At 42.4% G+C, this 21712-nt stretch overlaps 1 protein-coding gene across 1 annotated transcript in view; it reads left to right on the top strand.

Moving 5' to 3' along the window:
• Nucleotides 1-10403: 10403 nt before the first annotated feature.
• LOC307087017 (phospholipid-transporting ATPase IA-like) overlaps nucleotides 10404-21712 on the top strand; it is a 29755-nt gene continuing 18446 nt past the window's right edge. Inside the window, exons 1-11 of the mRNA XM_079752407.1 lie at nucleotides 10404-10952; nucleotides 11822-11930; nucleotides 12137-12236; nucleotides 12590-12688; nucleotides 13036-13081; nucleotides 14260-14300; nucleotides 16514-16587; nucleotides 16873-16942; nucleotides 18017-18144; nucleotides 19177-19454; nucleotides 20540-20667. Of these exons, the coding sequence (XP_079608533.1) occupies nucleotides 10913-10952; nucleotides 11822-11930; nucleotides 12137-12236; nucleotides 12590-12688; nucleotides 13036-13081; nucleotides 14260-14300; nucleotides 16514-16587; nucleotides 16873-16942; nucleotides 18017-18144; nucleotides 19177-19454; nucleotides 20540-20667 (1113 nt within the window). The 5' untranslated portion in view covers nucleotides 10404-10912. The remainder of the gene's footprint in view (nucleotides 10953-11821; nucleotides 11931-12136; nucleotides 12237-12589; nucleotides 12689-13035; nucleotides 13082-14259; nucleotides 14301-16513; nucleotides 16588-16872; nucleotides 16943-18016; nucleotides 18145-19176; nucleotides 19455-20539; nucleotides 20668-21712) is intronic.

Genomic DNA, 21712 nt, shown 5'->3' with positions numbered 1-21712 from the left:
CGAAGTCGGCAAATCTGCCAGAAACCAAAAAACTGCAACTCCCAGGGGGAGAGGCCGTCTGGTGATGACATCATCACCCCCTCAGGCCCAGCCCCATTAATCACAGGTCCTGCTGTTGTTGTTAGTCATCTGAGCAGATATGACACACACACACACACACACAAACACACAAACAAACACACACACACTAACACACACCCAAACAGCCACACACACACACACACACACACACACACACACACACACACACACACACACACACACACACACACACACACACACACACACACACACACACACACACACAGGGGTATACCTATAAACAGCCGTGCTTCTTGGTCAGTGTCAAGCTGGAAGCTGTCCCGGATCCCTCTGTTGACTAAGCAAGAAAGGGCAGAAGAGTCTTCTTGTTAAATCAATGTACCTTTCCTGCTCTCACATAATGAACAAATGAGACTTGTGCTTTGATGTGTGAAATACTTCATGCAAGATTTGATGGCACATTTTAAGTCTGCAAATATTTCTACCTACAATAACATGAAATAATTGCACTGTAGAAACTGATAATATTTATAATAGTGGTTGTGGCTAGAGGAGTGAATGCTAATATGAGCAATAATTGATTGTGTGTGTGTGTGTGTGTGTGTGTGTGTGTGTGTGTGTGTGTGTGTGGGGGGGGGGGGGGGGGGGTGGTAATAACACGAAGATTGACAAAGATAAGTGAAATTGAGTTGACATATCCTCTCAATGTTGATGATTCCATGCAGTATATTCTATTATACGTCTCTCACCAACTTCATTTAATGGCTACTTCTTCATTGGTTCACTTTATTTAATGTTCTCCATTAATCTGTTAGACTAGAGTAAACTTCAACATGAAGCCAAATTATGGATGTTATTGCATTTTCCTTGAACTCAAATGAAAACGTCATGAAGTTACGGAAAGATGTGAGGTCGATTTCATCAGGACTTCAGAAAAGACAGACACACCTCAGAGAGTCGCACTTCAACAGCAGGCTCCATAATGAGACTGTTATGGATGTGGGTCTGCATGGTCAAACCACAATGTTCCCAATATGGACGACTTGTTGTTCTGCATCCTTTATGGTCATGTTGATCATTGGTTCTCATGAACAACTGAATTGTGCCACGCTTTAAATGTTGCTGAAGCAAGGACATGTGGGACTGTATTATCTGGGCTGCATTATCTCCTTTAGGGCCAGTGTGCCCTAAAGGAGATACAAGAGGAAGCATTGAATCACCTTTTCTCAGCATTTAGAAAACTTGACCAGCTCTTATTCTGCCTGTCACTTAGATCCTTCCGGGGCAATTCACCCAGTTAGGAACCTTCCTAAGCAAAAGACAATTTGATCATCACTGAAATAGTTAAGCCCAGGTATTTTATTTCCTGTATATTTCCTGTCCCTTGATGCAAAATTCCCACGTGAGAAACACACAAAGCACCAAGTGACCAGACAGCAAGTTTCCAGGGCATTTAGAATATATTTATGCTAATTCAACAAAGTGTGTGAACATCCGATTACCTTGCATGTAGCCGTGAAAGGTTGATGATGAAGGTGAGGTATACATCTGTAAGTGTGAAGTCTCTGTAGTGCTTGTTGTCCTGAAACAACTCTTGTAATAAATGTTGCGCTCCCTCTCAGAACTCCCACTCTAAAACCAAACTCACCTTCCCGTCCGCCTCAATCAAAGCAAGCACTTCCTGGTGCCTCGGGGAAGTAATTAACAAGGTTGTGTTTTTAAGGCCCCCTTGCATAATGCCTGTCAAAGTGGATTTGTATATTTATTTATATTTCTCCCTTGCAGTTAGCCCCAAGTATGAGGGCTAGACACTTTTAGCCAGGGCTATAGCATTTAAATCATCTGTTTCATTTGCATTAAAATTTCTCACCTTGCCGAAGACAACTATAGACACCCTGTTGTCTCGATCTGTAACAAAAGTAGAATTTACTTTTATGAAACCCTAGCACAAATGTCTGATTTGTTTAGTGTTTTTCCTTTGCTGGTTTTTCTGCAGTACTTGCTTTCCTGTCATTCTCTTGTTGCTGTGCTGAAGAAGACGCTCCAAATCATTCAATTGAATGTAAAAGAAAATACTCATGAATTTCCCTCTTCCTTTTTTTATTTGCATTTCTTTCTTTATGATATATTTGTTACCTTGGCTTAATAAATATGACTTTACACCCTTTTAATCATGTTTGAACGAGCCAGAGAGTGCTGGAATGATATTACAAAGTATCATCCATCTGTCTGTCTATCCATCCATCAACTCTTCCTGCTCATTCCTGTTTAGGGTGAGGGGCTTTGGCATCATGCACACACATCACATGTCCTCCTTAACCCCTCTGGTCAAATCTAAAACTAATTGCCAATGCTATCACTCATTCCTAATTTGCTGTTAAACTTTACCTAGCCTAAGTAAACACAGAGCCTCTGGGCACGCCGCATCCAGAGTTCATTCTTCATCTGTGTCAATGCATGATAAGTCCAGAAAGGCTTTTGGAAGGGGCAGACAAGAGGAGTGGATCAAGGTGAAGATATGCTAAGGAGACAGCATTAGCTGGATAAGGCCTATCTGCCTGGTCTGGCAGCACTGCACCATTGCCCTTATCTGCTATCGGAGTTCAGTCTAACATTGCTTATGGGTCAACATGAGCCCAGGGCAGAGAGACATAGAAAGAGAGGGAGTGACAGAGATAGAGATAGAAGAAGAGAGACAGAAAAAGACAGAGGCCATGTATTTGAATATACCATGTATTTGATATATGATAATGTATGAAAATATAATTCAACATTGTATTACTTTGACATTAAATGTTAGATGACAATGTCATAATGATGAGTCCCAGACCCCCGACAGGAGCTCCATCATCTGCCTCTTCCAGGGTAACCTTTCAGTGGAGGGACCGGGTTCTGCATCCACATTGGAGTAGAGTCATGGTGTGTTCCTGAGTCCTCGAACGCCAGACTTCCGAGTCGAAAGTCGAAGATCTCCCAGCTTTCTTGCGGCATTTCTCAAAGGCACGCCCCCTTTTTGTCTTCATCTTTCGAAAATCGGAGAGTAGACCGAGAGCAGTGATGACGCTATCAACAAAATGGCTGCGCCCGTGGAGAGATTTCTTTTTTGTATTTGTACCGCGTAGGTCATTTTAATGTCGATTTTAAATGCTCTTACACACTTGATTACATTGCTACTTTATTCCGGTAACCAATTTATATATTGCGTGGTCTTGCTGTGCGTGCAATACAATGTAAAGTTGTGTTGTTGGTTTTCGGGCTGGTTTGCTAAAGAGGCTAATGTAGCTCACAATAAACAACGGCTAGCCAATTTCATGACACAATCACAAAGACGAACAGGAACGCTATGAATGCTCCGAGACCGGAAGTGACGTCAAACGTGCAACTTGGAAGGCTGGCGTCCGAGGATTCAGGAACACACCATTAGTGTGGACGTCATCCAGACCCAGGTTTAGAATGGGAAGAGAGTTGCACAGAACACATACATGTAGATCTCCCACAACCCTGAACAAACCTGACCTGATATCAGGTCCCAGGTATCACAACAGGCAAGGCAGGTTTTCTTGGGGTTCTTGGTGCAGGGATGCTAGGATGACACAAATCTTGAATCTGCTCAGTGGGCTTGAGGTAAATATGATGAATGAGATATTTACCACTATAGCTATACTGTGGTTAAAAATGATTCTTAGCATAAATATATAGGACGTCCATTTATTGCCGACGTCCAGGAAAAGGTTAAGAAGTCAAAGGAAATCTATGATGGAACTGTTCCATTGAGCCTAGTTCTGTGTGTTCGTCCTGCGCTCCCTGCTAACCCTCTATAATCAGGAACACTACGGAGTTCTCCGCGTCATCACCGCACATTGCTGGAGAAAAAGTTACACTTGCCCTTCTTTCCCTTCCCGATTTTGAATAGTCTATTTGAAAGCACCCGCTGTGTGGCGCATGTCCCCATTAGAATAATTCCACAAATAATTTGTTGTTACACTTGAGTAACAAACATTCATATCCACTACTTGTGTCACATCATTGGTTTTGACCATCACATCCAGTGCGGCCATGTTTGGAGTGCTTCTCTTCACTCAGCCTACTAGTCGGCGATCTTTTAAAGAGAGCCTCCAAACAAATTTTAAATATGTGTGTAGCAAATTACCTAGCCCTAACCCTAACCCTATCTCTTACATTCATCTTCTAAAAACTAGTAACTAACTAGTCAAAAACAACAAATGTCCACTCAAACAATGAGAGCAAAACTAACAACTAACTACTAACTAGTGATCACATGAAAGATTGATGAAAGTATTTCATTTACTCAGATTGTCATTTCGTCTAATTGATCCAGGATATGTATGAACAAGGATTGCTAGGGACGACAGTAGAGTTGTCTTCCTGATGTTGAATCAATTATTAAAAAGTACTCACTTTAATGCAAATATGACCCCATGAAAAACACATGGATAGTCGTTGATATGCAGAGACACAAACATTTAAATTGACTTCTTGTGTTACAGAAATGGCGTGTCTTAGAAATGCTGTGTTAATGCATAATATTTGGACATGTTAACGTAACAAAAATAGACATGTTTGCTTGCATTTTCTTTTTGTGGCCAATGAGGGACCTTGAATCAAGGCAGTCATACATATTCCTGAGGAGTATCTGTCAATGAAGTCAACAGCAACAATGCAAGGGAGCACGTAGTGCATTAATGACTGATGTGGGCGTCTGTGTCTTGAGTTTTACGTACTTGCTTCAAGCACCAAGGTATACCGTAAAGGAAATCATGTCTGTGTAACGTTAACCAGAGTTGAGTTTTAGAAGAAGACAATTGAAACCTTCAATGGGGAGTGGTAATCACACATTAAGGGAACATATTAGACTAGCAACATATTAGACTAGCCCTAACCCTAACCCTAACCCCAACCCCAACCCCAACCCTAACCCTAACCCTAACCTAACCCTAACCCTAACCCTAACATAACCTTACCCCAACCCTAACCCTAACCCTAACCATAACCTAACCCTAACCATAACCTAACCCTAACCCTAACCCTAACCCTAACCACTTCACGAGAGAGGTGATCTGGAGGCCATCAACCCGCCTCCCACTGATATTAGAGGAGTGCTAAGAAATGCAACAACTAGACAACTGGACTTCGGCCATCCTATACAATCAAAGGGGGTAAATACGAAGGGCAATCAGGGTACTTGCAATTTTTTGTCACGCTTGTTATAATGAAATAGTCTTTAATGCATCCAAACAACAATAAACTAAGACAAAACAATGGTTATCATCATTTTTGGTCTTTATTAATGAAGAAAATACATTTGCGGTTATTTTTTGTGGCTTGTGCATCGTGTGCCACAGCTCACCGATCAGTCGGTGAAGCATTCCACCACAAAGGCATCCAATGAGGTCCCTTTTAACCCTTGGTTAAAGGGACCTTAGTTTGGAGGGCCAGCCCTACCACTGGCCCTTCCCTTCTATCCAAACAGGAATTGGGACACCCTACCCGGAGGCTTGAATGTATAAAACAGAAGGGTAGGGCTAATGGTAGTGTGAGGAGTGAATTGGGATTGGGCCTAAGTATACCCAGTGGGGGGAACACACTGAACGTAACAGGTGGTTCCACCGTCACTGGCTCCGCAGAGAGCTGTTGAGGGCACCTTGAGTCATGTACCTGTTTTAATGTGACCTTCTACTGCAGGAACAGCTGTGTAATGAATAGTTACGCTTGAAGCGTTGGCACCAGTCCAAGTCCAGATGTACACGTTTGAAATCAGGATAGGAGGAATTTAAGGAACATTGAATTGACTACACTGACTAAAGATAACATTCAAATTCACTGTAGGATTTATTGAGTAAAGAATGTCACCATTCATGAATGATCCTGCTACTCAGTCGAGTTTGTTGCCTCAGGCAGGTATTCTATATTTATATAAATTAGTTTTCTAGGTTTTTAACATCAATTTGCATATATTTGTTTATTTACAGACCGAAATCTCCAAATGCATTAATAAAGAAAACTGAAACCCTTCAATAACCCAGGGCATGCTAAAAGATCAAACTACTGCAAACATTGATCCATGTACACAAACACACACACTTGCACACACATACACACACACACACACACACACACACACACACACCAGACACACACATACACCAGACACAGACATACACGTACACACACAAACACACGCACACACACACTTACACACACACACACACACACACACACACACACACACACACACACACTTACACACACAACGACAAGTCCTGCACCTCAATAGTGCTCCTCAAGTCTTGTTTCCAAGACAACAGCCTCACAGTTAGCCACTTATGGGAATGGTTTATTTTCTTTGTTGGTACATCAAGGACCCTGACATGTTTGAGCTTGTGCTTTGACAGATTTTTGTTCTTTTTTATTTAAATATCCAAATGAATCACAATACAATATCCCCTTGGTATCAGCCAGACTTCCACTAACCGATATATGGGAGGAAGTTTGTTGCCTAGAAGCTCTTCTCCAAAATGTAACCCATTGTGTTTAAGCCACAGTCCTACATAGGCTATTATTAAATGTGCTCAGCTGATGTTCCCGACACTTGGATTGTGTTTCTATTTGTCTCTATCTCCTGCCCTCAGGACATAGGTACAGAGTCCCTTGCGCAAAGAAAAGCATCTGTAAAAAATTGTTTGTCAACCATTGCCGTAATATATATTAATCAGTAACGACTAATTCATTCACTTCCTGAAGCCAGCCTGCTACTCCAGCACACAGCAATCTGCATCTGTTTATTTAACCCTGATTCAGTCCAGTTCTTGGGCCAACGCCTAGTTCAGATGGCATCAATTTGGCAACAGGCCCCCTCGTATTGAATAATACACATGGAATGGGTTGGATATGTCATAGTGAGCCGGTTTGATTTAAGTGGTGTAAGAAAAGGGGAAAGGACAACGAGACAACTTGAAATCAACTGGATGGTTTCTTTCAGTCCCAATCACTCACTATATTGTCCTCTATTGGAAAGAACACCTGACAATAAATAAACTGAGTGTCTATTCGCACCCCTGGTACTTTTAACCTTGGTCACACAGTTGGGCTAAGAACCCAACTGTGTGACCCTTTGCAATCTCAAAGGGTGTTTATTTATGTATTTTGGGCTTTATTATTGGTTAACACAGTAATTGAATCTTTGTGTTGTAAGTACATTGACTTTTGACTTGCGCGTTCTATTGAGGAGGCTAACAATGCAAAATAGTGTGTACTATTCCCAATGCTATCCTAGGCAATCATGGGTATTTAGAAATGTATTTGAGGAGTCTGATCGCCACACTTAAAAACTTTCATAGAATATCTTGTCAGGGATACCTTGTCTGCAGCAGTTCTTTTTCTTTTTAATAGAACACATTTCTAGGCTATTTATAGAACACATTTCTTTGTGCGTATATTGATAATTGAACCCTACAAATAGCATTCACTTCTAATTGCAACAGGGTACAAATAGCATATACTGATAATTGTACCAGAGGTGCAAATAGCCTCGCCCATAAATAAAAAACATATGGAGTAACTATTAAGTATTCCATGTAAGTATTTATGCATTTATCATCTATATATGTTATACAGCATATTTTATATTAAAAATAGCTTCACTGGCTGACTGGTAACTATTTATTAACCCAACAATTCCTTTAGATTTTAATTATGAATATTTCAGGGAGTCGAAGAGTCGAATAAAAAGAGTGTGGGACTATATTAACTTGAAATCGAGTTAAAATTTTCTCAAATATGTTAGTGCAGTATTTTTGAGAAAAAGGTATTCAATTAAAGAGCCGACCAAATGTCTCAGAATGATTTTAATGGCATGTGTATATATTCATCTCGAATATCTAGCGCCATGCTGTGGTTGGAAAAGGTGTTACAACTACATGAGCACTGCCTTCAATTAGTATTGTTTGGTTATAATATGTAATGAAATTGAGTCTCAGTTTAAATGCTAATTTACTGTAATAAAATACAATAAAACCCAGGCCTCTTAATTTTAGCATATCCCTTTATGCATCAAAAGACACAGTTGTATTATCGTTCGTAGGCGATAATTCATTCAGTTTTTGTAAAATGCTTTATCCCTAGAGTAAGCCAAACACGAGACACAACCGAAACAACTGTTTGTATCTTTAAATAGGTCTCCTACAAAATAAAATTCCCCTCTTTTTAGAAAAAGAAACAAAATACAAATGCCACTCTTAAGACAAAGAAGAAAAAACTGTAATTAGAGGGTTCAAATAGTATATTATTTTTTAATGTTACTGTCGTTTAAGCTTCAACACCCCCAACAGGAGAGAAGAGTCCTCAAAGGCATCAGTCAAATGTTCTCCTCGACTAAGACCAAAGGAACAGGAAACCGATCATCAGACAGCAAAGTGTCCTCATCAGAAATGACTGGATAATGGAAAATGTACCCAGAGAAGATGCAGAAGAGGTCCTACTGTGAAAAAATTGGTTCAAATTCAAAGGGAGGTTTGGAAAATCTGCTGATAACTATATGGAAACAATGATTACACAAACAATGGAGTCCTCCTGTGAGGTATGAGAAACCGATTCGTTAGGGAAATATGCAAAAACAAATCAACCCCCCCCCCCCCCACACACACACACACACACACACACACCCTTATGAATGATGATTTAAGTCATATTTCCAGACACACCTCTTGACTGTAGCAGAAACGTATGAATAATCAAATCCTTTTGGTTGTTAAGGCTATTTTGCTTTGATGCTCACTGCTCTTCCCTACGGTGATACGTCAGAGCCTTCATACCTCTGATGTGGTCAGCCTGCTTAGACCAAGGGCGATAGTGATCCTCTTTCAAACAGCTCAAGAGAATGGTTTAGACATATTCAAAGAAGGGTTTAGAACAAACAAACTACAACCCGCTCTTTACATATGTTGCAGCAGTTGTTGCTGCAATATATCATGTATTATTATGTGTTATTATATATTTATGATCATATATATACATATCATATATTGTTCATCGCAGTATCATAAATCATTTGTATCCATCTCATCAAAAGCTATTAATTGTGTTTTATTGGTTCTATATTTCTGGAGCTTTGCTCTGCTGTCTGTATGACTTCTCGTTGGGTCGTCCCTCTGGCCTCTCGTCGGTGAAGAGAAGAGACTCATTCCTGGGATACAAGGACCTTGGCTGCAGGTCAGTCTCTCTGTCTATGGTTCACCTTTGTTGTCTGCATGCGGTCCATCCATCTCATCCACATAACTGGTGGGCAGCGTTACCATGGCGATGGTAACGGCAACCCATGCAGCCGCTCAAATTCTTCTTCTTCTTCTTCATCTTCTTCTTCAAGAAGCTTTACAAGGAATACTCAGGCCCCGTTATAATTCAAATAGAACGTTGAGTCTTGGATTAACACAATGTTTTCATGTAGCCATGCTTAGGCAAAGCAAGTTTATTTGTATTGGAAGATTCCCCCCTGAAGTATAAAAACACTTTAAAACAGACGTCTATTCTGTTATGAGACGTCCTCCCCCGATGGTATCTGGTTCAGTCGGTCTCTGGAACCCGAACAGCCTGGAAATCCTTGGAAAGCGTTCACTGGAACCATTCAAAGTGTAGTCAAATTACCAATATACACTGCTATATATACATCTTAATAAAGCATATATAGGGTAAGGGTTATGGTTAGTTGGTCTAACCCGGTCATTAGGAGTCTGTTCAGTTATCTTCCACAGCTTGGGATCCTTCCACTGGGAGCCATCAAGGCTAACAGATAAGACTGAAGCAACAAAGATAATGGACATTTATTTATATAGGACATTTCATACAGCAAGGCAACCCAATGTGCTTCACAAAAGACAAATAGGAGAATCACATCATCAAGTATGAAAATGCATCAATAAAATATTTGATTTAAAATTAAACAAATTGAATAAATATATACAATTATTACTACATCTATATTACATTATATTCCATCTATATATATATATATATATATATATATATATATATATATATATATATATACATACATACATACATACATACATACATACATACATACATACATACACAAATATGCACAAAAGATACATAGAAAGCTGGAGCTTTACCAACGCACGGTTTACATCAGGATTTACATAAGGATAGGTTAACATTAGGATTTAATCAGTAAGGAAAATGAAAATAATAATGTCATGAATCCAAGGCCTTTCATGCTGACAGTAAGGTCGCGTTGCGCGAAAACAACCACCAGATGGCAGTAATGATCTCCTCGGGTGGAAGGATTAGAAGTGGGCGGATAAGGAAGTAAAACATAACAAGAAGAACTTGAGGACCACCGCTCGGTGATAACAGCACCCCGAACAACCTGAAGATCACAACTAACAAGAAGAACCACAGGCTGAAGACCACCGCTCGTTACTTTATAGATATAGATATATAGATATAGATATAGATATATAGATATGCCATAACGGAGTGAAAAATCCACTGACGTGAAATTGCAGCGATGTCTTCTTTTCATTCTGCTAGTCGGGCTCTCTGCTGTTAGTGAGCCGTCATCTTAGAGAGCAAAGCCACCAGGAGATGAGTCCTCACTAAGAGATGTGCCTAACCCTAACCCAACCTTGAGCCCTGACCCTAGGGGTAACCCCCTAACCCTAACCCAACCCGGAGCCCTGACCCTAGGGGTAACCCCCTAAGCCTAACCCAACCTGGAGCCCTGACCCTAGGGGTAACCCCCTAACCCTAACCCAACCTGGAGCCCTGACCCTAGGGGTAACCCCCTAACCCTAACCCAACCCGGAGCCCTTCAGGGATCTGCAGAGCTGTGATGGAGAGAACCCTGTCCAGTCTCCGATCTCCATTGGAAGGTATGAGAACTATGAACTATGTACCTTATTGAGAACTATGTAACTTATAGAGAACTATGTAACTTATAGAGAACTATGTAACTTATAGAGAACTATGTACCTAATAGAGAACTATGTACCTTATAGAGAACTATGTAACTGTGGAGTGTGTGTTTGTGTCTGTCTTAACACTGTGGAGTGTGTGTCTGTCTTAACACTGTGGAGTGTGTGTGCGATGTGTCACACTTTAAGCTTGACTGTATTTAAAGCTTTCAGTTTAATTGATCATCACGGCCTTTGATTAGATTTTGAATATCTAGGCTATGTTTGAAATAAATGCAATATTTATTTGAAATGATCTTTCACTTTCACCGTAGTTTACACTAGAGGAGGTGTGTGTAAGTTGTGTGTAAGGTGTGTGTAAATTGTGTAGGTTACACGCGTCGGGGTGGTCCGTTGATCCTCAGGTAATCTGTGAACTAAGTACCTGTCAGGTGATCTGTGGACTAAATTCAAGTCAGGAGTCCATGAGCTCTCATTCTAACTGTTCTGTTAGCAGTCTAAAGCTGTGTCCTCCTTCCTGTCCCTCTGAGTCCTAAAGCTCTGATGAACCTGTCCCTGGGTAATTGTTTGGCGCTTTGTAGGGTAGCATTATTGGTTGCGTTAACTGAGCTCAATTCAACATGGAGATAGAAGAGCAGATGGGCTCCGGCCTTAGACACAAACACTAATCCAGTGAAAGCCTACAAGTTAGTGTTCAGCAGGTTGTTCCTGGGAAGCCCCGATGGACGGAGGGAGCAGAGTGACGTGTGTCATCGAGGAGCAGAGTGTCATAGGGTTAGGGTTAGGGTTAGATTTAGGACTAACTCCTTCTCCTGTGTCCTGATCAGGATACCGGCGCACCCGGGTACCCAGTGCATCGCCGGCCGAGCCGGAGGACGCGCGGCTCGTCCTCATCAACCAACCCCAACAGGGCCGCTTCTGCAACAACCTTGTCTGGCAAGTGTTGGAGGGGTATCCATGGAAACACAAGGGTTAGGTTTAGGGTTAAAGCATCAAACCGCATTGCAGTTTGATGCTTTGAATTGAGATCCACTGGATTATTATGTGTAGTGTGTTAAGGCACAGATATGATGATCATTTTCATCAAGATGAATGGTTCTGATGGAGCCCTCTCTGTGTCTCTCTCTCTGCTCCGTTTGCAGCACTGCCAAGTATAATGCACTCACCTTCATGCCTCGGTTCCTCTTCGCTCAGTTCAGAAGGGCCGCCAACTCCTTCTTCCTGGTCATCGCCATGCTGCAGGTAGGCTCAGGGTCCCACTGCTGTCATGGCAGCCCCAGCCAGCTCTGTCACGACCTGATACCTGATTTAAAACAGTACGTGTTCCATGACAGATTGACTCCTCTTCAGACAGCGTTTCCACACAGTCGCTGCTCCTCTATTCAAACATGGGTTAGGGTAAGGGTTAGGGATAGGGTTATGGGTTCGCTGCCTGTGCATCTCAATACTCAATCTGGGGTTAGGGTTAGGGTAAGGTTAAGGGTTAGGGTTAAGGGTTAGGGTTAGGGTGAGGGTTATGGGTTAGGGTTACAGTTAGGGTGAGGGTTATGGGTTCTCTGCCCTTGTGTCTCAACAGCTCGATCTTTCCTCCACAGCAAATCCCGGATGTTTCCCCGACGGGGCGCTGGACCACGCTTGTGCCCCTTGTGGCTATCCTGCTGGTGGCCGCTGTGAAGGAGATCATCGAGGATATGGTACCTTAATGCTAAGCCCTCTGGGTGGCCCTTCACATTAGTGTGTCCTTGTAACAGTGTAACACAAATATACTAAGCAATGCGACAAACAGTGTGTACTTATTATGTGACATAGTTAAACCCTAACCACATGCTTTTCTATTACTCAGCATGTTAGGACATGTGGTTGCATTTTGTTACGTTGCTTATGACATGGTACTTTCTTGTGTAACTACACTGTTAAAGTATTAAATCCCAAATAGTTATTGTTACAAATAACAGACTTAGTGAGGTGTAAGATACAACAAAAAAAGGTTGTTGATAGATGACATTCAAATGAAATGACTCAATGTAACTGTGCCTTACAGAAACGCCACAAAGCTGACAACGTGGTCAACAGGAAGGAGACCAGGAGTAAGATCCTAACCCTAAGCTACCTAACCCTAACCCTAACCTACCTAACCCTAAGCTACCTTACCCTAACCCTAAGATACCTTACCCTAACCCTAACCTACCTAACCCTAAGCTACCTAACCCTAACCCTAACCTACCTAACCCTAAACTACCTTACCCTAACCCTAACCTACCTAACCCTAACCTACCTAACCCTAAGATACCTAACCCTAACCCTAAGCTACCTAACCCTAACCCTAACCTACCTAACCCTAAGCTACCTAACCCTAACCCTAACCTACCTAACCCTAACCTACCTAACCCTAAGCTACCTTACCCTAACCCTAACCTACCTAACCCTAAACTACCTTACCCTAACCCTAACCTACCTAACCCTAACCTACCTTACCCTAACCCTAAGCTACCTAACCCTAACCTACCTAACCCTAAGCTACCTTACCCTAACCCTAACCTACCTAACCCTAAGCTACCTTACCCTAACCCTAAGCTACCTTACCCTAACCCTAAGCTACCTAACCCTAACCTACCTAACCCTTAGCTACTTTACCCTAACCCTAACCTACCTAACCCTAAGCTACCTTACCCTAACCCTAAGCTACCTAACCCTAACCCTAACCTACCTAACCCTAAGCTACCTAACCCTAACCTACCTAACCCTAACCCTAACCTACCTAACCCTAAGCTACCTAACCCTAAGCTACCTAACCCTAACCCTAACCCTAAGCTACCTTACCCTAACCCTATAACCCTAACCCTAACCTACCTAACCCTAAGCTACCTAACCCACCTAACCCTAACCCTTACACACCTAACCCCAACCCTAGCCCAATTAACACCTAAAACATGACAATGCAGGGGTAAGATCCACAATCGTTTGTTTGTCTCTTTATGGTCACAGCGACCTGCTCTTACCAATCCATTAACACCTAAAACATGACAAACCCCAGAGCTATGGCAATTATTGCATTTACTATGTAATGAGCATAAGAAGGCATCTGCTTATTTACTAATGTCACTATGAAATAAAATAAAGGCAATACCAAACACACAGGGGCCAGAGAGGGAATCGTAGAAACCCTTTTGAGGATCATGTTCCTGTCCTTCATGTTGAGATCAGCACCCTGTTTATGTGTTCACCTTTTGTGTTGTTATTCTTCTGATGACCATTCACCTTCCAGTCCTCCGGAACAGGATGTGGGAGACCGTGGAGTGGGCCAAGGTACGTTTCCCAGTAGTGGTGTTAGCGTTCTGAGGAAGTGATACCTCACGTACACTATCTGAGATATTTCCTTTTTGAAATTGTTTCTGCTGGTGTCATATACAGACGTGGACAAAATTGTTGGTACCCCTCTGTTAATGAAAGAAAAACCCACAATGGTCACTGAAATAACTTGAAACTGACAAAAGTAATAATAAATAAATATTTACTGAAAATTAACCAATGAAAATCAGACATTGCTTTTGAATTGTGATGATGATTGTGAAAATGATGGTACCCCTAGAAAAGATTGAAAATGATTTGACCATAGGGAAATGTTAAACTAAGGTGTGTCCTCTAATTAGCATCACAGGTGTCTTCAAACTTGTAATCAGTCAGTCTGCCTATTTAAAGGGTGAAAAGTAGTCACTGTGCTGTTTGGTGACATGGTGTGTACCACACTGAACATGGACCACAGGAAGCGAAGGAGAGAGTTGTCTCAGGAGATTAGAAAGAAAATTATAGACAAGCATGTAAAAGGTAAAGGCTATAAGACCATCTCCAAGCAGCTTGATGTTCCTGTGACTACAGTTGCACATATTATTCAAAAGTTTAAGGTCCATGGGACTGTAGCCAACCTCCCTGGACGTGGCCGCAGTAAGGAAAATTGATGACAAAATTAAGAGACGGATAATAAGAATGGTAACCAAAGAGCCCAGAAAAACCTCCAAAGAAATTAAAGGTAAACTCCAAGGTCAAGGTACATCAGTGTCAGATCGCACCATCCGTCGTTGTTTGAGCCAAAGTGGACTTCATGGGAGACGACCAAGGAGGACACCACTGTTGAAAGCAAATCATAAAAAAGTGAGACTGGAATTTGCCAAAATGCATATTGACAAGCCACAAAGCTTCTGGGAGAATGTCCTATGGACAGATGAGACAAAACTGGAGCTTTTGGGCAAGGCACATCAGCTCTATATCACAGACGCAAAAATGAAGCATACCAAGAAAAGAACACTGTCCCTACTGTGAAACATGGAGGAGGCTCAGTTATGTTCTGGGGCTGCTTTGCTGCATCTGGCACAGGGTGTCTTGAATCTGTGCAGGCTACAATGAAATCTCAAGACTATCTAGGCATTCTGGAGAGAAATGTGCTGCCTAGTTTCAGAAAGCTTGGTCTCAGTCGCAGGTCATGGGTCCTCCAACAAGATAATGACCCAAAACACACAGCTAAAAACACCCAAGAATGGCTAAGAGCAAGACATTGGACTATTCTGAAGTGGCCTTCTATGAGCCCTCATCTAAATCCTATTGAACATCTGTGGAAGGAGCTGAAACATGCCATCTGGAGAAGGCACCCTTCAAACCTGAGACAACTGGAGCAGTTTGCTAATGAAGAGTGGGCCAAAATACCTGACAGGTGCAAAATTCTCATTGACAGTTACAAAAATAGTTTGATTGCCTCAAAAGGTTGTGCAATAAAATATTAAGTTAAGGGTACCATCATTTTTGTCCAGGCCTGTTTAATTAGTTTGTTTTTTAAAATGATTCTGTTGAACGACAATTCAAAAGCAATGTCTGATTTTCATTGGTTAATTTTCAGTAAATTTTTATTTATTATTACTTTTGTCAGTTTCAAGTTATTTCAGTGACCATTGTTGGTTTTTCTTTCATTAACAGAGGGGTACCAACAATTTTTCCACGTGTGTAGCCCTTAGAAATGTTCTTTCACTAGCTTTAGAGGCAGCTTCCCCAGATGGACTCTTTTCCTCTCAAGCTAGTTCAGAGCACCATTCACAATAGACGAGGCATCTGCACCGATCCTTCTAAAAGCGTTCAAACAGCTGCACTATCGGGACTTGTAGGCCACGGGTCCAGTTTCTGTTCACCTTTCATTTGAATGTTAGCCACGTTTTGAGGTAAAGAACCTTGAACTATCTGCTGAATGTTTGAGCCAGTTCGATTTCACTGCGTGGATGAAGGCTGTACCTCTTATATTTGGTTATTTGATCTTTATCTTTCCAGGTCGATAACACATTGAGATTAAAAGACCAAGCTTGTATTAGTGTTACAAGTGCTGCAGCTGCAAACACTCCTTATCCCACCTGGTTCAGATGAACCTGACCGGCCAGTGGGATGACTTCTTATTTCCACCAGTTGTGTGTCCCTCTCTCTGCCTTCCTGTTGTCTCTGGATCTGTCTGACCCCCCCCCCCGCTGTGTCCGTAACCGTAGGTAACGGTGGGGGACATCATCAGAGCTGCAGACGGCGAGCCCCTCCCTGCTGACCTTGTCCTGTTGTCATCCAGGTCAGGGTGTGTGTGTGTGTGTGTGTGTGTCCAGACGGAGCTAATGATTCACTTCCGTTTCAGTTTCTTGTGACAAAGTACTCATTGTCACTTTGGATAAAGGCGTCTGCTGAATGCCCTAAATGTAAATGCAATGAGTTGTCAATCAGTTTCTACATTTTAATGAGCTATTTTCTCTCTTAAATGAAGTCCTAATGTATTGCTCTACTAACACCAGAGGGTGATGGTTAGGGGATTGCTGCACGGTTCCTCTGACGCTAACCGCCTGAGCTCTTGTGTCCCCAGTGAGCCCCACGCTATGTGCTACATCGAGACATCAAACCTGGACGGAGAGACCAACCTCAAGATCAGACAGGCAAGGCAGCGCTCAATCCCTCTCTGGGATTCTTTCTTCTCTCGTTTTCTGTCATTTACGAATAGAATTAGCCTCAAACGGCCAGATGTGCTTCAATCTTGAGCTGTGCACCGCCGTGGTATTCGTTGTCCGGCGTGCCCGTTGTTGTCATGTTGACTGTCGCTGCATTTGTTAGACTGATTCCAGATTAATATCGGCATACAAAACCGGAGGTCAGCTTGTGAGATTCTAGAAAAGCAAAAAAAAAAACTGAATCTCGTATTCCATAGTCCTTTAGTGTCCCTCCTTTTTCCCTGGGATGAGGATTCAGAATTAGTTTAAACCTTTCTTTTTACCTTTCTTTACTTAAGATAATCTGCGGAATGATTGCATCATGATGTCCACAACGGCATTCATTGCGATGAAATTCCACCATACAGAATTAGTTCTGAAAATAACATCACATGACCAGTCGTAGTAATTGAATGTGTGGAATTTAGATAATGTTACAAGCACAAACCGAAGTCCCATTCTCTACTCATCAATTGCAGTGCCCTGTTTAAATGTTAATTCCAAAATGATCAAATTGGATTAGAACCCAAGATCCATTCATCCCAATGAATCAGTTATTGTTACTATGCGGGCTATGTCGATTTGGCCTTCCCAGGAGCTCAGCTCGAATGAAACAGTGTCCCCACTGCCCACCAAGCATCGCTCACCGTGCTCTACCAACGTGAACACACATTCACAATACAGATTAAAAGATATTTTAAATATATTTCCCTTCTTCCCTTCCTCACATGTCACGTGAGGGCAATCCAGGCCATCGCAGTGTAAAGAGCGTTTTAATGGTTATCTTCGTGGACAGGTCATTCGGTAACCCTAGTACTGCATGAGTCAACTTTTAATATACTGTTTGAGTCATGGTATTACTGCATACAGTAAATCAACATGGCAGAAGTAACGTTCCTGCAGCACACTACATGCAGCTGTACTTCATTCCTTGAATTAAATGCTTGTGCTGCACGAGTCTACATGAACACAGTGCTCTTATGTGTGATCACAACATGTGGAATGAGACTTGTGTGTTGACAGGGCCTGCAGGCGACAGCCCGGCTGAAGGACCCAGAGAGTCTGTCGGCGCTGTCTGGCCAGCTGGAGTGTGAGGGCCCCAACCGACATCTCTATGACTTTGTGGGTCGGATCCAGTTGGAAGGACACTGGTGAGACCCTTTACGTTTACACTCAGGGCGTTTAGCAGATGCTTTTATCCAAAGGCACTTACAATTAGCCTGGCTATAGCCAGACCAAGCTCAACCGTAGATTGAGCTTGGTCTGGGGAAGCTGCCATCATTTTCTTCAGCTCAAGAGGCGTGATCAACGGGCCTAGTTCAACTGACTCTGTACGCGATTGGCTGCTTGCCGTCGCTTCCCTGTCGTCATTGTGTTAAACCAGCCAATACCGCGCCAAGGGGAAAAGCAAGCTTGGTGATTGGCTCCCGCAAAAACATATCGGAAGCAGAAAGAAATGTATTGCTCTTCTCCAGATCCTTCTGCAGGAAGAACTCAAATCGGCGGCAGAATGGGCGGGGCTACCCAGTCTAACTTACAATAAGTATGTTTGTCAGAAGAAAGAGAAACAACAATATATCGCTGTCGGTACAATAAAGATGTTCATTGAAACTAGTGGCAAGCACTTACAATTGCTAGGTTAAGACCTTTGAAGAACCTTCTGTCTAGATGTTGGGAAATGGACAGAGAACCCGCCCACCGACTAAGAGAAACCTCACATTAACAATCCAACTAAGTTAAAGTCTTATGTTGGACGGCACTATTGCTGTCGGTCATTAGACACTTCCTGAAGGGGACATGTTGTTGGCTGGTATTTTCTTATAAAAATCATGTATTGAAACTTTGCATATTGAAATGCCATATACTATATAAAGGCTGCTATATTCATTATTCATTATATTTCACTGACCATACTACACATTTGCCATACCAAATGCTCAATACTATAGGGTACGTCTTAAAAAAGTTAAACTAGTTGGCAAGGCATTTGGCAACAACAGCATACTTTGTTTAACAGCAGCGTCCAAATGAAAGAGGGTGAAAGTGGAAACAATAAGGCTGGTCTGACCTAAACAACTCGTCTGAATTTAAAGTTCACTGCTCCCAGAACTGCTTTTGCATGTGAGACATTTAGAACTGAGCCTTGAATTGAGTCTCTTACCAGTCGCCAACCCCCACCCCAGCCAGGTGCCGGTGGGCTCGGACCAGGTAGTGCTGCGTGGGGCCACTCTGCGGAACACCCAGTGGGTGCACGGCCTGGTGGTCTACACGGGCCACGACACCAAGCTCATGCAGAACTCCACGCGGCCGCCACTCAAGCTGTCCAGTGTGGAGCGCCTCACCAACCGCCTCATCCTGTTCCTGGTAGGCTGCCTGCTGCTCATCTCGCTGGGCTGTGCCGCCGGCCAGTCGCTGTGGAAGAGGCTCCACGGAGACCACGCCTGGTACATGGACCTCAACTGTGAGTCCTTAGTGGGCCACCAAGGCATGCATGGGGATACATACCAGTATCTAAGGGACTGGACACTTTATATACTGGGACCGACTGACCACCCCCTGAATGGTAGTTGCAGTGACGTACGCTCAGCCACAGGGGTCGCTGTGGCTGAGGTTTCACTTGGGGTTCGGTCACTCTATAATAACAGCAGACCTGCAGACCAGGGATTCCTTACCTGCGCTAAACAAGCAGCACAAGGAAACTTGACTGCTGGTCCATAAAGTTAAGGTCAGAAATAGAAAAATGCCTCAGGGTCTTCAATTTGAAATGCCTAGGCTATTCAAATACCAATAATGATGCTAAATGATAATAGTATAATGGAAAATATCTGTTTGGAGAAGTATTCTTAAGAGACTATCCTGATTTCACATTTATGTTTCGCAATGAATACCAGATTGGCTTTGGCTGGGCAGCAGTTGATTTCCAAATATGGTCACGGCCCTGTGTGGTTCCAACCAATCAGAATGACCCTTGGGCTCTCTTGGCTCGAGCCTGAAGTTATAAACAAAGATTAATCAGAGGCATATTTTAACAACAGAAAACAGCAACACATATTTAGAGGAGCACATATTGTGGACGTCATAAGACTCATGAGGATCAATGTAAATATTTCTGGTTTGGAGTGTATGTTTAGAATTATACTTAAAGTCAGGGTTCAATCTGAATGCTATTTTCCTAGTGATGTGACTTTTTGTTTTGCCTTTCTCGGCCCTGGTGTATTAACAGCTCCAGGTACAGTACACAACAGTACGGTACTCTGCAGGTCCTTACAGTACAGTTCTCCCCAGGTCCTTACAGTACAGTTCTCCCCAGGTCCTTACAGTACAGTTCTCCCCAGGTCCTTACAGTACAGTTCTTTCCCCAGGTCCTCACAGTAGCCGTAGACCCTCTATATCTCCCGTGTTTGTCATACCGTGCATTAGAATTCCTAGTAGTGAGCAAGTAAGCATGTGATCTTGTGTTTGTAGAAACACCTTATTTCGGCCCAAAAGGACATTCATTTAGTAAATTCAATATCTAAAAATACAAATCTTTCTGTTTGTGCGCAGATGGCAGCGCGGCCAACTTCGGGCTGAACTTCTTAACCTTCATCATCCTCTTCAACAACCTGATCCCCATCAGCCTCCTAGTCACCCTGGAGGTCATCAAGTTCACTCAGGCCTACTTCATCAACTGGGTGAGGCGCACGCACTCACACACATGCACTCACACACATGCACGCACACATGCACACGCAGGCCCCCATGCACGCACACATGTATTCACGCAAGCACACACATGCGTTTACACATACACACACATACTAGGGATGGGCAAAACTATTATTTTCCGGGAATCAGTTCTTTCAGTTCCGTTCACTTACTATCACGATTCGTTCGTTTGATTCGTTCTTTGAGTCAGATGGTCTGTTACTTAATTTGGCAGGGAATCGGAAATGATGGAATGAATGTTAATCAACATGCATGTAGCCTACTACTTTCTAATGTTCTGGCGAAATTATCCAGGCTAATTGTAAATATTAAGCATATATTTAAAGCACATGCGTGCCTTTTTTTCATAACTATCCTTAATACATAAGGGTGCAGTAAGAATTAAATGGCGTCTTTCTAGTAGCGCTAATAAGCAGTGAATCACCATTGTGCGAATTCCCTACTAGACCAAACGAGACTCGTAATGGTAGGTAAAAACAATACTTTATTAAAGCATGCAATTGTGATGTAGAACAAAATAAAAAGAAAAGAAAATGCTTGCATGATATTGAAGCCTACAGCGATCGTTAGATAACTTGTGTGGCGGTGCCTTGTCATTTGTTTCCCCGTGGGCCATGGCAACACGATTGCTACCTGCTGTAGTAATCTCATTGGCTTAATCGATGAGAACGTTTTAGACTCAATCAATATAAGGCTGCGGGGAGACAAAACTCTGTTTGTTTGTATATTTTATTTACTTGACCATATTTTTTTAATATGTTTTTTATGAAATAAAAGAATCAGTTCTCTTGTTTTGGGAATCAGTTCTCGTCGTTCACCTTCGGGATTCGTTCGTTCTGACTGAATCGTTCGCGACCGACCCATCACTAACACACACACACGAACACACACATACACACACAGGCAGACAGGCAGACAGGCAGACAGGCAGACAGACAGGCAGGCAGACAGACAGACAGACAGACAGACACGAGAACACACTGCAGTTAAAGGCACTTTAGTTTTAATGCA

Source organism: Pollachius pollachius (genome assembly GCF_949987615.1).
Source record: "Pollachius pollachius genome assembly, chromosome: 15".
Lineage (NCBI taxonomy): Eukaryota > Metazoa > Chordata > Actinopteri > Gadiformes > Gadidae > Pollachius > Pollachius pollachius.
The sequence above is the reverse complement of the archived record's forward strand: the minus strand, read 5'-3'. Positions and strand labels throughout refer to the sequence as shown.